The sequence below is a fragment of the Sciurus carolinensis genome, chromosome 1 (assembly GCF_902686445.1).
Source record: "Sciurus carolinensis chromosome 1, mSciCar1.2, whole genome shotgun sequence".
Lineage (NCBI taxonomy): Eukaryota > Metazoa > Chordata > Mammalia > Rodentia > Sciuridae > Sciurus > Sciurus carolinensis.
Window position 1 is genome coordinate 39,432,446 of NC_062213.1, and position 16,373 is coordinate 39,448,818.

The following is a 16,373-nucleotide window of genomic DNA, read 5'->3' on the forward strand; positions in this document are numbered from 1 at the left end:
AATCTATAATCTCACAAGTTTCCCACATAAGAAGTACATAAATGGACATATTACTGAGGAACTTAACTGAAAATATAAATAAAACTAATTGAATATAAATAGTATTTTAAAAGAGAAATAACTTTTCATTTTACTCAGTGCACTTTAGACTATAAAAAGCTATTTAAAATATAACTAAAATTTTAACTTTTTCAAGAAAAAAACATACCCTTGCATTCTTTAAAACAGTACTTTACTGGACAAAACCAAATGAATTTCTGTCAGCAGATGTTATTAACAACATCTACACTGAAGCCTGCTTATTATCTATTCAATTATAACATGTTTGAAAAACCAACTCCTTCCTTCATTCCCAATGGATGCAAATAGGAAAATGTAAGACAAGTTAGACTCAAGGTTTCTCCTACGTGTAAACTAGTAAGAGTTATTAACATACCAGTTATCGTATACTATAAAATTAACACAAAAAAATATTAACAGGTTTAAAGCAAAAATGTTTATTTATAGCAGCTCAATTCACAATACCTAAGCTATGGAACCAAACTAGGTGCCCTTCAATAGATGAGTGGATAAAGAAAATGTGGTATATATACAGAATGGAGTATTACTCAACCATAAAGTAGAATGACTTTATGACATTTGTCAGCAAATGGATGGATCTAGAGACTATCATGCTAAGTGAAGTAAGCCAGTCCCAAAAAAACAAAGGTCAAATGTTTTCTCTGATATGTGGAAGTTAACCCATAATAAGGTGGGGGGGTGGGTTGAGGGAAAGAACAGAAGTGCAATAAATTAGACAATGGGGAATGTGGGAAGGGAAGGGGGATAAGCAAAGGAATGAGAGTGAAATAAATTTGACATAATTTTCCATGTACGTAAATGAAAACAACACAGTGAATCTCATCATCATGTTCATCCATAAGAATGAGATGAAAAAGACATATTCCATGCTTGCATATTTATATAAAAATGGATTCTGCTGCCACATATAATTAAAAAGAACCAATAAATAAATTTTTTTTAAAAAGTTCCAACTTTGGGATTTTGTTTTCCTGCTTAATCAATCATATTTCAAGTCTGCATTATTATGTGCATATAATCATTCTAAATTTTTGAACAACTATGTATCTCTTACTTATCTCAATGTTCTTTTGCTTTTGGTTTTATTTTCCTTCATTTTCATCCTAAAACTGTGAATTTATTTTGGATATTCTTTGTCTGCTATGTCATTTCTCATCCTTTCATCTTCAATTTTTCATGCCTCTTTCTTTAATGTATGTTTTGGATACTACACAAACCTGTCATAACTACTCTTTCCATTTAGTGTCCAAGAAAAAATATTTCTTGTGCTTCATTAGAACTCTTTCGTTTGGCTTTACACAGTGACCAGTAGCTTACACTAAACAGTTAATTCTTTCCAAGAAAGATAACACTGAATGAGCTGCTCTACCATATTCTTATTCCCTAAACAACTCATATTGAGGGAACTGAACTGCTTGCTCTCAATGAATATGCTGAAATGCAATTTAATTAGAATGAAATAAAGGCTCTCCATACCATCTTTGCTATTATAAATAAAATATAAACATCAGATAACTTTATTAACAGGAAAACAGTTTGAAGCAGATTTTAAAACAGATGAAACACATTCATGAGAAAGTACTCGTATACTGCAAAGTTGGCTGGCTATCCATAATCTGTGCATCTCATTCCAGAATGTGGAATTGTTACTAAGATATGATTTCTGAGACATACATAATATCCATGCAAATAATTTCCCTCAAAAAAATATGAGAAGATTATGTATCACTTCCAACCTGGAAATATTAAGAAACAGTTGGGTCTTCTCCAGATTCTCCTCTTGAACAATAGGCTGAAAGTAGCAGTATTCAAAGATTGGTCTAAATAATACCAACACTTTCAGACAAAAGTAGTTTGAATTTCTGGTAGGACACTATCTTTGAATTGGTACATTTTTTTAAAAAAAAGTTTGTTAAGTCACTAAAATTCAAAAGTTAACTTGTCCACCAGTTAATATTTCCCTAACTTACAAAACTTACAAAGTCTGTGTCATTTTTAAATACAAAAAATTAGTTTGACCAGAAAACTTTAATGTACAATGTTAAACGATGCAAGCATGAAATGTTAAAGCATTAAAAAATTTTAAATTTTTAATTTAATTTTAAAAAGGAAGGAAGAGAGGGAGAAAGGAAGAAAACCACGCCCTAAAAGCCCAATATGGTAAGGACTTATGCAAATATCCACACACACTCTCTCCTCTCTATTTCATTTTTAATATTTTCTGCAGTATATGACTTTTAATTAAAAGATGTCTCTTCATGGATACCAAAATATTAGTTTCTATTTTCTCTTTCACAAAATGCAAAGATGCTTAAACTTATAGATTGGTTTCGGCAGGTATACAAATACCCTAAAGTTATATGTCAATTTTGAACATGTGGACGTGAATCTATACAATTTTTTCAACATATTTTCAAGGATCAATGACCTAAAAAGGACTGATTGCTAGACCAGAAAATCTGAATTACTTTCTTATTCCAAATTTCAGTTGACTCTTTTAATTGAATTATCTAAGCCTAAGGAGTACTAAATACTATGTGATTTTATACAGTTATAAACATACAGTTCATCTGGATTATGAATCAGATGTTATATTTAGATAAGGACCAAAAAAACAAGACGTGGGTCATCGGGTTTTATAAAGTTTTACTGGAAAACAGTCATAGTCATAAGTTTATTAATCATTTATGGCTGGTTTCACACTATATGGTAAGTATGGAATAGCTGTTGTGATAGAAAATAGCCTGCAAGTGGTCCTTTAATGAATGTGCTTGCAAACCCCTCTGCTAGATGAATATCAAAAATGACTTCTGACCCACTAGGCACATGGCTTTCAGTTTAATTATATTTTAAATGTTTCCAATGAAATATGTTATTGTTGGGACTAATGACACGTTAACTAACTCAGGCTGACTCCTTATCCCCGGCAAGTGAGCAAAATCAAGGCCTCAAAGGCGGTTTCAAAGGTTAATGACGATAAATCGAACCACCATCAGGGATTGGTTAACAAAAGTTCTGCAAACTTGATCAGTTTGTGCTTGCCATATAGTCCTATGGGACTCTCACCTGCGTGAATCCCCCATGCCTTGCTGATCTTTAAGCTGATTGATTCCCACCTAGCCTCCACCCTACATAAAAGCTGTGTGACTTCCTCAATAAACGAGCTCCTGCTGTGACTGGTCTCCCTGACACATCTGATTGTCCTCTGCCCGGAGAGCTGGGTGCGGGCGGTCAGTCGGCCCTACCTATCCTGGTCTGGCCTTGTTGGGGAGTACTCCCTTCCCTGTTGCTGGTCGAGAAGAGCAGGGGGGCTTAAGAACCCGATATGTTATGGTATATCTATATTTATACACATATATACATTTCTGATCAAAAGAGTAAGTAGAAGAAAAGGAAAGATAATTATACAATTTTTTAAAACAGGAAAGGAAGTTATGCAAGAGAACATAAATTTATCTCTGAGGTGCCTAGCAGGGGAAAAAAATAGAGAAAATGTTTAAGAACTAACAAAAAAATACTGGTTAATTAAAAGGCCCTGAAAAATTAAAGCCATTTTAAGAAAATGAAGAAGTAGCCCACAAATTGCTGCTTCTTACAATGTCCTTCAATAAAAGCCAAAGACTATATAATTCAACACATAGAAAGCTAAATAATTCATCTTAGACATGGTTACTTTATACTGAGATAAAGTACACAGAACTGGGGCAGGGGTATCACTCAGTTTTAGAGCACAAGGCCGAGTTCAATGTCCAACACTACAAAAAATAAAAATAAAGCACAGAGAATACAAAGAAAAGCATGAATAAATAACTAAATGAAACATCATTAAACTCTAAAATTGTCAGCACATCTTACAGAATATTCTAAGCACACAATTCAAGACTGTTATTCAAGCACTAGTAATTAAAGATCTCAATCTAAATGTATCATTAACTTAAAGAAAATACATATGCTTCAAATAAATTAAGATTCAAATTCTTTTGACCTTCTCCCAGTAAGAATTACACCAAATCTCACCACAAGAACATGCACACATATCAGTTTCTTGAAATATTACTTTTACTACATGCTAATATGCTATGATGTTTTCTATCCTATGCCATATATTTTTTCAAATGATTGCCATGATCCACTAAACTGTTTTAACAATGTACTAATGGATCAAGATTCACAGTCTGAAAAACCTTTTAAAACAGATGAGACACATTCATGAGAAAGTACACACATATACAGCAAAGCTGACTGGTTATCCATAATCTGTGCATCTCATTCCAGAATGTGGAATTGTTATTAAGATATGATTTCTCAGACATACATAATATCCATGCAAATAATTTCCCTCAATAAAATATGAGAAGATTATGTATCACTTCCAACCTGGAAATATTAAGAAACAGACAACAAGACTAGAGTTTGCACAAATATGTTATATGCTTCTTTTCCTATTAGAAAAGCCACCTATCCAGGAAAGGAGTAAAACAGTGCCTGTCTATTGAAGACACCAAAACTTCTCTCAAAAATCATCTCTGGCTCCATATAAATGCTCAAATTCCAAAACTGTAACCACAGGTCCCAGAAGAAATAACCTTGCCCCAGAAATTTATCTCTACCATGAAAAAAAACCTTAATATGATTCTCAGGCAGGATAAGGTTGCAAGAAATGAGTCCTCAAATAACCATTTGAGTTTATCCTTTAAACAAAATGATCTACCATTTATCTAACACAAATCATCTACCCCAACCCATGGCAATATTAAGTTTGGCTGCTCTGACTCCCAGTAATTGGCCAATAGATTCAGTTACTTTTTAAAGCAACCTCCTAACTATGATTTATATCGGTATAAAAAGGCTGAGTCTTCCTATTCAATAAAGTAGAAAAGTACATGCTAACCCAAAACTACCTCAAGTAGTTCAGGTTGAACACAATTCTGTCTTATGTCACTAAAAATACAATGATTTACATTATGTTTTATATGACTAAAAACATAGGCCAAAAGGAGCTGCAATTGTAGCTCAGTGATAGAGCACTTCGCCTAGCACACATGAGGCACTGGGTTTGATACTGAGCACCACATAAAAAATAAATAAATAAAATAAAGTTTAAAAAAAAAAAAAAAAAAGGCCAGTAGTCACAATTCTATCAGTCTGAATTCTAATATGGTTCTAAAGAGCTATTACTAGCCTAGGATTTGTTTTGAATACGTGCAGTTTGACCCATAAGTTTCTGACTATAAAATTAACAAGCAACCAAAGCTTCAAAGTTTTCTTGAGCAAGTTTCTTAGGAGAAACAAAATATGGAATAAGAATCAACAAATCTAAAAGTGAAAGGGATGCAGGGAGGGGGAAGAGAGAGAGGAAACAAGAGCAAAACAGACATCAATGTTTAAATCCAGAGCTATCATAGGAAATTTTGTGAAGATATCAGGTCAAATTTAGAGACCTTAAGAGACTGCACATTTAATAAGTAAGAATAATCCAATGGTTTAATTTTTAATTCCTCAATGATTTTTCCTAAGGAGTTAATTAATAAGAAAGTTGAGAATGTTTTAGAACCATCACACTTAAGCAAAGCTGGAAACATTTAGAAATAAAATTTCTTCTTCTGGCACCTTTTTCAGCTTGTAACAACTAATCTACCAAAAAGTGAGATGCATCTCCAAATGTGCTGGATACAGTTCTGAACAATATAAAGTATCAGCATCTGTATCACTATAGCACTAACAATGTTCACCTCAACTATAACTTAGGAGGTATATTTAAGGAATGCTAAGTTATATATCTAACTACAGTCTCTGACAATATATAGTGTCAGAAGACTGACAAATTTAACTAGGTTAAAAACCAGTAAAAAGCTCACAACCTTTTGGGACAGAAAACGAGAATATACCAATGTTGATGATACTGCACAAAAAAAGGAATGACTGATAAAAAAAAATAAAAGTGACTGATAAACTATTCCTAACTATAAAAGGCAGGAAAACACTGGTCACAGAGCTGACATAATAATTTTTTCCTTAATCAAAGAACTATTTTTTTGCAAGGCACTACCACCCCAAATAAATAAAAATATCAGGAAATAAAAGTGATATTATACAAGGTCTCTTCCAATTATAAAATCCTGTCATTTAGTGAATTTAAGAGCTTCCAGAAATTCAGAATAATCCAACATCTTCTTTTGTTATCAACACACAAGGGGGAAAAAAGATCATGAGTCTTCATTGAGAAAGGGTGTAAGAAAGAAATTCAAATAACAACTTGCTGCAAAAAAAAGAACAAAAATCTGAATGAAAGCCACTGTAGGACTCTGGTCCCAAAACATTCAAAATCATGCAGCAAATGCACATGCATATACAGCATAAAGGTTTTATGACTGTAAAAACAACTAAAAATGTACACTGTAGAAAAGATAAACAGAGTCTTCCTAACTATACAAAGTTTACCTTTACCAACCCTAGAAGAAATTACCTGGTGGTAAATCAGGATCTGTAGGAGCAGCCTGCTGAATTCTTCGGGGTTTTATTGATGATTTTGTGTTCTCAGTAGCACTACGATTGGTAGAATTAGAACCACAGCTTTCGTGGTCATCCTATTTTTATTTTAAAGAAAAGAAAAAGAAACACATTAACTACATTCAAGACCATGGAAAAATTGTATTCAATAATGCAGTACAAGGATACTAGAGAACATTACATATATTATTCTTATTTTTTAGCTCTAAAAACTGTATAATCAGCTGGGCATGGTGGCACATGCTTGTAATCCCAAAGGCTCAGGAGGCTGAGGCAGGATTTCAAGTTCAAAGCCAGTTTCACCAATTTAATGAGGCCATAGAAACTCAGCGAGACCCTGTTTCTAAATAAAATATTAAAAAGGGCTGGGGATATGGGTCAGTGGTTAAGTGTCCCTGGGTTCAATCGTCTTTACCAAAAAAAAAAAAGTATAATTTGCATTCTCAAATTGCATTTTAATAAAGAGCCAATAGTTCAAAACTAAATCCTTTCTTTCTTTGACTACTATCAAAATAAACTACTTGCCAGATTTGGTAGCACACACCTGAAATCCCAGCTACCAGGAAGGCAGGAGAATCTCAAGTTCCAGGCCAGCCTCAGCAACTTATCAAGACTGTCTCAAAAAAATAAAAATAAGAATAAAAAAAAAAAAAAAAAAAAAAGGCTGGCAATGTAAAGGACCCCTAGGTTCAATAACCAATACCAAAAAGGAAAGGGGGAAAAAAAAACCCCTACCTGAAAATGTTAGAAAAATTCTTATAACTATAGAAAAAGAAGAGAGCATTTAACAAGAGTTTTTAAACAATTTCCATGTCTATAAGCAGAAAATAAGTGAAAAGGGTCTTATTTCTCCCATTTGTTCTTTATATATTAAATTCCTCACCATTTAGAATCTAAGCTATCTTCTTAGCTATATTTTAATGACTAATCTTAGCCATTCTTAGAATCCTGAGCATCCTATTTTAACAATGTTTACTGAATTGTTATTCATGTTTTAGATGCAAGATCTACAGGGGTTTCAAGATGATTAAATAACAAAAAAGAAAATCTTCAAAAGAAGAAACACAATGGCCAACAAACAAATGAAAAAATGTTTCAAAGTACCCCAGTGCCTGGCCCCCCCATCGACCCTGCCCAGTCTCAGAGCTCCTCAGAGGAAGGGAGACCTGTGCCTCAGAGTTCCTCAGAGGAAAGGGGACCTGGATGGGCTTTCCCATCAGCCCTCCCTGACCTTCGAGATCCTCAGGGGTGAGGGATAGGAGTGCTTGGGTCAACCTGCCCCACCCACCTCTGCACTCCCTGAGGGAAAAGCAGTTGCTGCACCTGCCTCAGAAAACTGCCAACAGAGACTGGATGGAAGAACAGGCTCCCCTGAAGCTGGTTTAAAAAAATAAAATAAAATAAATCCCCAGAAAGCCCCTGAACCAAAGAGACTGAAATAGGCATAAAAATTTTTTTTGACCTGGATCATTCAGCATCAAGACCCCAAGGGAGAAAGCCCACATTCCTACCGGAACTACAAGGTCACACAGGTACATCTGCATTCCAAGGTAAACACCTGGTACTTTATACATATATCAGCGAAGCTGAAACCAGTGGCAAATTTTATCCCTACACCCAAAAAAGCAGATTTTAACAAAGACCCTTACAATCCAGACAGGGCAGAGACAGGCATCTCCCCACCAAACGTAATAGGGGAGAGGATTAACCCCCAAATACCCACCCACAAAGTTACAAAGCTGGGTTAAATCTAATTACTTGAATTTTAAACTCAACAATCAGCACCACCACCCCACCACAGAAAAATACAATTTATCATCACCCAAATAGTGCTAAATCAAGATATACTGGGCAACTGGAAACAAATCTACTACAACCAGTTGTGACACCTAGCCACAGAGGCAGGCAGCTAAGTGAGAAACACAAAGGTGTCAGGCTATCCAATATCCAATGCTCAACCCAAGTGCTGAAAAATCAAAAGAAAATGCAATGAATGAACATCTATCCCAGCAATTTTAACCAACCCAAGAGAAAGCAGCTTTTTATTTTGCAGCAAGATTTCTTCTGCACTTCTTTCTTTCTTTTCTTATTTTCTTTCACCATAACCCCACTTTAATTTTTTAATTCATCTTTCAAATTTCAACTTTTAAATTTTTTTCCCAATTGGCACTTTATCATATAGTATTATTTTTCACTTTGCTCCATTATACACTATTTTGAGTGCATGAATGTGGGTGTTTGTGTGTAGGTGTGTATGTACTCATTGCAGAGATAAGTTCAAAGAAAATATAAGTGAATATTAGCACTATAGATGTCAAAGGAGACACCAAACAATTATCTTAAAATTGACACTCTGTCACTGTCATTAGTACTGTTACTGGCTCCCAATCCCACTAAGAAGGGCTGGAAAGTCACTGGGATACTTCAAACTTGCAGAGTAGAATCCCTGCTGCCAAGAAAGACTCACAACTCAGTCAAGCAACAGGGAACCTCACCCCACAGTTAATTCAACCCTGCCTGAGTATAAACATTACTGCAACTCAATCCAAAAACCAGGCCCAAAAGAGGAACAACTTCAGTTCCCCAGCTAGATGTCTATTCTTCAGCCAAAACAAAAATCCCAAAATAAAAAAGAAATATATACATAAAGACACATATATAAAGAGGAAAAATAACCCACCTCAATTGATGCACAAGAGCAGGACCTCAGAAAACCTGAGGTAACAGGCAAATAAATCCCCCCCAAAATTCAAAATACCCCAACAAAAGATATCACAGAAATGGAAGGAATAAATTTCAGAGAATGACTGTAAAACATGGTTCTCAAAATGTTCAATGAACTAAAAGAAAAACTAAGGAATGAAATAAGAGCAAATGGAAAGGTGAAAGACTATTTCAATTAAGTGTCAGAAATACTAAAAATAAAGTGATCAGAACATCTGGAAATGACAAAAACAATGAATTAAATTAAAAATTCACTTGAGCCAGGCACAGTGGTAGCACACACCTGTAATCCCAGCAGTCTGGGAGGCTGGGGCATGAGGATCTTGAGTTCAGAGGCAGTCTCAGCAAAAGCAAGACGCTAAGAAATTCACTGAGACCCTGTCTCTAAATGAATTACAGAATAGGGCTGGGGATGTGGCTCAGTGGTCAAGTGCCCCTGAGTCTGATCCCTAATACCAAAAAAGCAAAAACAACAACAAAAAAAAAAAAGAAAAAAAAATCACTTGAAAGCATCACTAACAGACTAGATTGTATAGAAAACAGAATTTCAGCACCTAAAGATATAACTTAAGGACTTAAAGACAGGATACATGAATTGAATACACAGAATGCAATAAAAAAATAGAACATGATCAAAATATACAGTAACTGAGACAATTTCAAAACACCAAACATGAGAATCACTGGGATAGCAATTCAACCTAAAGGCATTAAGAATATTTTCAATGAGAGAGTTACAGAAAACTTTCCCTATATTAAAAAGGAGAGAGACAAGCACATACAGGAGGCATACAGGACCTCATATAGACTAAACCAGAAGTCTTCCAAGACATGTCATAATCAAAAAGTCCAACACAGAAAAATAAGGAAAGAATATTAAAAGCTATAAGAGAAAAAAGAAGGTCCCATTTAGAGGCATACCAATTGCTCATTTTAGACTTCTCTACTCAGACGCTAATATTAAGGAGGACACAGAACGAGATTTTTCAAACTCTAAAAAACAAACAACTGATTCTCAAGCAAATTCAAAGCACAATTCATTCCAATACTCCTCAAAGTAAACCTTCCAAACTCATTCTATGAAGCTACAATCACCCTGATACCAAAACCAGACAAAGACACATCAAGGAAAGAAACTTTAGACCAATATCCCTGATGATCACAGATGCAAAACTTCTCAATATAATTCTGGCAAATTGCATACACAAACATATTAAAAAGATAGTGCAACACGATCAAGTGGGGTTCATCCCAGGGATGCAGGGTGGTTCAAAGTACGGAAATCAATAAACATAATCCATCACATCAACAGACTTAAAAACAAGAATCATATGATCATCTCAATTGATGCAGAAAAAGCATTTGACAAAATACAGCACCCTTCATGTTCAAAACACTAGAAAAACTAGGGATAGTAGGAACAAACCTCAACATTATAAAAGCTACATATGCTAAACCCAATGTCAGCAAAATTCTAAACAGAGAAAAACTGAAGCATTCCCTCTAAGCACTGGAATAAGATAAGGATGCCCTCCTTCACCACTTTTATTCAACATTGTCCTTGAAACTCTAGTCAGAGCAATTAGGGAAAAGAAAGAAAATAAGGGGATATAAATAGGTAAAGAAGAACCCAAACTATCACTATTTGCCAATGACATTATTCTACACTTATTCAAAAAATTCTACCAGAAAACTTCTAGAAGTAATAAATGAATTCAGCAAAGTAGCAGGATATAAAATCAACACCCATAAATCAAACATGTTCTAATACATCAGCAAAGAATCCACTGGAAGAGAAATTAGGAAAACTACCCCATTCACAGCAGCCTCAAAAAAATAAAATAAAATATTTCATCAATATAACAAAAGAGGTGAAAGACCTCTACAATGAAAACTACAGAACACTAAAGAAAGAAATTGAAGACCTTAGGAGATGGAAATACCTCCCATGCTCTTGAATAGGCAGAATTCATATTGTCAAAATGGCCATACTACCAAAAGTGTTATACAGGTTTAATGCAATTCCTATTAAAATCCCAAAAATATTCTTCACAGAACTACAAAAAGCAATCATGAAATTCATTTGGAAAAATAAGAGACACAGAATACCCAAAGCAATCGTTGGCAGGAAAAGTGAAGCAGGAGGCATCACAATATCAGACCTTAAAGTATACTACAGAGCTATAGTTAACAAAAATGACATGGTATTGGCACCAAAACACACACATAGACCAACAGTAAAGAACAGAAGACACAGAGACAAACCCACACAAATACAGTTATCTCATACTAGACAAAGGTGCCAAGATAGCCTATTCAACAAATGGTGCTGGGAAAAATGGAAAGCCACACTTAAGAAAATGAAATTAAACCCCCTATCTCTCACCCTGCACAAAACTCAACTCAAAGTGGATCAAAGACTTAGGCACTAGAACAGAGACCCTGCACCTACTTGAAGAAAAAGAAGGCCCAAATCTCCATGTCTGCCTCGGATCTGACTTCCTGAACAAAACCCCTAAAACACAACAAGTTAAATCAAGAATCAATAAATGGAATGGATTCAAACTGAAAGGCTTCTTCTCAGCAAAAAAAACAATAATGTGAAGAGATAGCCTATAGGTCGGGGGAATATTTTTACCATATGTACCTCAAATAAAGCATTAATCACTAAGATATATAAAGAACGCAAAAAACTTAACATTGAAAAAAAACAAGTAACCCAATGCATAAACAGGCTAAGGAACTGAACAGACACTTCACAGAAGAAGCAATACAATCAATCAACAAATGTTGGGGGCTGTGCAGTGTGGAAGGCGCCAGGATGGTGCTTGGCAGCAGCCAGAGGTTGCTTTGATCACATCAGCGGTGAGGAGGTTCACTGGCATAAGCACACCCAGGTGATTTGTCATTGGCCGTATCCAATTAAGTCCACTCACAAAACGTATGCATAGGTGCTCCTGCTCATGCCTGCTCGTTTTGACCTTTGCCATGATTGGGCAGCTAGCTCTCGCCTAATCTTTGCATGATTGGCGTCAGCCCTACCCTTCCCCTCCTGGAGGGGATATAAGCCGGCTCTCGCTCGCCGAGAGAGAAGAAGAAGGGAGAAGGTTTTTCCTAGAGGTTCGAGGTTCCAGTTCCCGGGTTTCCAGATTCATCAATAAACCGTTCCGAATTCAAGAGCCTCGCTACCCTTTTATCCCCGTAACAAATTGACTCCGCTGGATGGCGTCAAACAAATATATGAAAAAATGTTCAACATCTCTAGTAATCAGAGAAATCCAAATCAAAACTACTTGAGATTTCATCTTACTCCAGGCAGAATAGCAATCATCAAGAATGCAGGCAACAAAAAATGTTGGCAAGGATGTGAGGAAAAAAGTATGCTCATACATTGCTGGTGGGACTGAAAACCGGTGCAACCACTATGGACAGCAATATGGAGACTCCTCAGAAAACGTGGAATGGAAACCACCATTTGACCCAGCTATCCCACTCCTCGGTTTATACCCAAAGGATATTACATCAGCATAATACAGTGACGAGGCCATGTCAAGGTTTATTGCAGCTCTACTCACAATAGTTAACTATGGAACCAATCTAGGTGTACTTCAACAGATGAATGCATAAAGAAAATATATTATACATATTTGATGGAGTATTACTCAACTTTAAAGAATGAAATTATGGCATCTGCAGGAAAATGGATGGAGTTGGAGAATATCATATCAAGTGAAAAACACCAACCGCAAAAAACCAAAGGATGAATGTTTTCTCTGGTATGAGAGAGCTAATTCACAAGGGGGTGGGGGGCTGCTAGGGAAGAATAGAGTTACTATAGACTAGGTAAAGTGGAGTAAAGGGAGGGGAGGGGACATGGGGATAGAAAGGATAGTAGAATGAAACAGATATCATGACCTTATGTACATATATGACTGCATAACCTATGTGATTCTACAACATGTATAATCAGAAAAATGAGAAATTATACCCCATATATGTATGAGAAATTATACCCCATTATGTATCAAAGTACATAAACACATTTACTGTCATGAATAATTAATTAGAACAAATTTTTAAAATTAATTAAAACAAAAAAAACTGCCATCTGAGACTGCTGTTCCGAGCAAAACTCTACCTCATATTTGATGGGGCAGGAAAAACCTTCTATGACAAGGATAAACTACATGCATACATGACAATAAAGCCAGCACTACAAAGAATACTCGGTAATAAACTGCTATAGAGGATCACAAAATCAAAACTCCGATCTTTGGGTGAGGCAAATCCCATCCTGAGGTGCCTGCTGGAGGCTTGAAGCTCACTGTCAGGTACCTCTCATGCATCAGGCTACTGAACACTGGGAGGTTTCATTACTATATGACTGTTGTACTGTAGATTTTCATTTTTCTCCTTTTTAAAAAATTTAAGTTTTTATTTCTTTACTTTTCTTGCTCTCTTTTCCTTTTGTTTACCTGTTCCCTCAGAGTCTCTTTCTCCCTTTTTTGCATGCTAATATCCAATTTCTCTTGATTACACTCTCACCCTATTTTCTAGAACTTCTGTATATTCTTTTCTTATCCGATTAACAGTCACATTCTACATCCCTCTGCATCCTCTTTGTCCTCCATTAGAAACTGGAGACCTTCTTGCAAACCTGTTTGTTTTACCAAAGATAATATTTGAACTCATTCTGTTTACTAGGACAATTTTGTTATTGTCCCCAAAGGGGTTATTTGGTCTAGGATTGCATAGTGTCTGATTTGGGCACTGCTAATATTGATCTCCCCTTAAAGAAAGGGTTTTGGAAACCTATAGGGTCACTATAAGCCTATAGGGGGAAATCTGCAGTACCCCAGATCTGCACAGCTAGAGGGGAAGATACATGAAAAACATGAAAACACAAGGGAAGAAAATGATCCAAACAAATCTAGATTCTATATTAATAGAATCCAATGACAGTATGTTAGAAGATACCTGAGAAAAGGACTTCAGATTATACATGATTAAGATGATTCGCAAAGCAAAGGATGAGATTAGAGAACAAATGCAGGCAATGAATGACAATACCAATAAGCTGAAAGAGCACCTGCAAGAAGCAAAAGATCATTTCAACAAAGAGATAGAGATTCTCAAAAAAAAAAAAAAAAACAAATGGAAATCCTTGAAATGAAGGAAACAATAAACCAAATAAAACACTCGATGGAAAGCATCACCAAAAGACTAGACCACTTGGAAGACAGAACCTCAGACAATGAAGACAAAATATTTAATCTTGAAAATAAAGTTGCCCAAACAGAGAATATGGTAACAAATCATGAACAGAATCTCCAAGAACTATGGGACATCATGAAAAGACCAAATTTAAGAATTATTGGGATTAGGACAAATGACCTCGCTGATAAGCGGATGATGACATATAATGGGGGGTGGAAGGGGTTAGCATTAGGGTTAGGGTTAGGTTTAGGGTTAGGGTTAAGGAGGGTGGCAAGAATGGAGAAAGGAAGGACTGTATAGAGGGAAAAGTGGGGTGGGAGGGGTGGGGGGGAAGGAAAAAAAATAACAGAATGAATCAAACAACATTACCCTATGTAAATTTATGATTACACAAATGGTATACCTTGACTCCATGTACAAACAGAGAAACAGCATGTATCCCATGTGTTTACAATAAAAAAAAAAAAAGAATTATTGGGATTGAGGAAGGCACAGAGATACAAAGCAAAGGAATGAACAACCTATTCAATGAAATAATATCAGAAAATTTCCCAAACCTGAAGAATGAAATGGAAAATCAAATACAAAAGGCTTACAGAACACCAAATGCACAAAATCACAACAGATCCACATCAAGGCACATTATGAAGAACATGCCTAACATTCAAAATAAAGATAGGATTTTGAAGGCCGAGAGAGAAAAGCATCAGATTACATATAGGGGGAGACCAATACGGATAGCAGCTGACGTCTCAACCCAGACTCTAAAAGCTAGAAGGGCCTGGAACAACATACTTCAAGCTCTGAAAGAACATGGTTGCCAACCAAGAATTCTATATCCAGCAAAACTAACCTTCAGATTTGAAGATGAAATAAAATCCTTCCATGATAAACAAAAGTTAAAAGAATTTACAAATAGAAAGTCTACACTATAGAATGTTCTCAGCAAAATATTCCATGAGGAGGAAATGAAAAACAACAATGTAGGTCAGCAAAGGGAGGAACTACCTTAGAGAAAAACCACTCAAAGGAGAAACTAAGCCAACTTAAAAACCAAAAATTACCCAAATGACTGGGAATACAAATCATATCTCAATAACAACCCTGAACGTTAATGGCCTAAACTCATCAATCAAAAGACATTGACTGGCAAAATGGATTAAAAAGAAAGACCCAACAATACGCTGCCTGCAAGAGACTCATCTCATTGAAAAAGACATCCACAGACTAAAGGTGAAAGGATGGGAAAAAACCTACCACGCACATGGACTCAGTAAAAAAGCGGAAGTTTCCATCCTTATATCAGATAAAGTGAACTTCAAGCCAAAGTTAGAAGGGATAAAGAAGGACATTTCATACTGCTTAAGGGAACCATAAATCAGGAAGACATAACGATAGTAAATATTTATGCCCCAAACAATGGTGCATTCCTGTACATCAAACAAATCCTTCTCAATTTCAGGAATCACATAGACCACAACACAATAATTCTGGGTGACTTTAACGCACCACTGTCACCACTAGATAGATCTTCCAAACAAAATCCAACCAAAGAAACCACAGAATTCAATAACACAATCAATAACCTAGACTTAATAGACATATATAGAATATTCCATCCATCAAAGAGCAGTTTCACTTTCTTCTCAGCAGCACATGGAACCTTCTTGAAAATAGACCATATGTTATGCCACAAAGCAACCCTCTGGAAATGCAAATAAATAGAGATACTGCCTTGTGTTCTATCAGATCATAATGGACTGAGAGTAGAAATCAATGACAAAATTTAAAAAAGAGAAATTACCTCAACACCTGGAGACTAAATAATATGCTATTGAATG

General features: G+C 35.6%; 1 protein-coding gene across 7 annotated transcripts in view; it reads right to left on the bottom strand.

The window, feature by feature from the left end:
* Vps13b (vacuolar protein sorting 13 homolog B) overlaps positions 1-16,373 on the bottom strand; it is an 829,431-nt gene that overhangs the window by 754,546 nt on the left and 58,512 nt on the right. For all 7 annotated transcript variants that reach the window (XR_007108524.1, XR_007108523.1, XM_047551787.1 and 4 more), the window contains exon 4: positions 6,548-6,668. Coding sequence is in view for 5 of the 7 variants with exons in the window: in XM_047551787.1 (XP_047407743.1) it covers positions 6,548-6,668 (121 nt within the window). In the remaining 2 variants the exon portion in view is untranslated. The remainder of the gene's footprint in view (positions 1-6,547; positions 6,669-16,373) is intronic.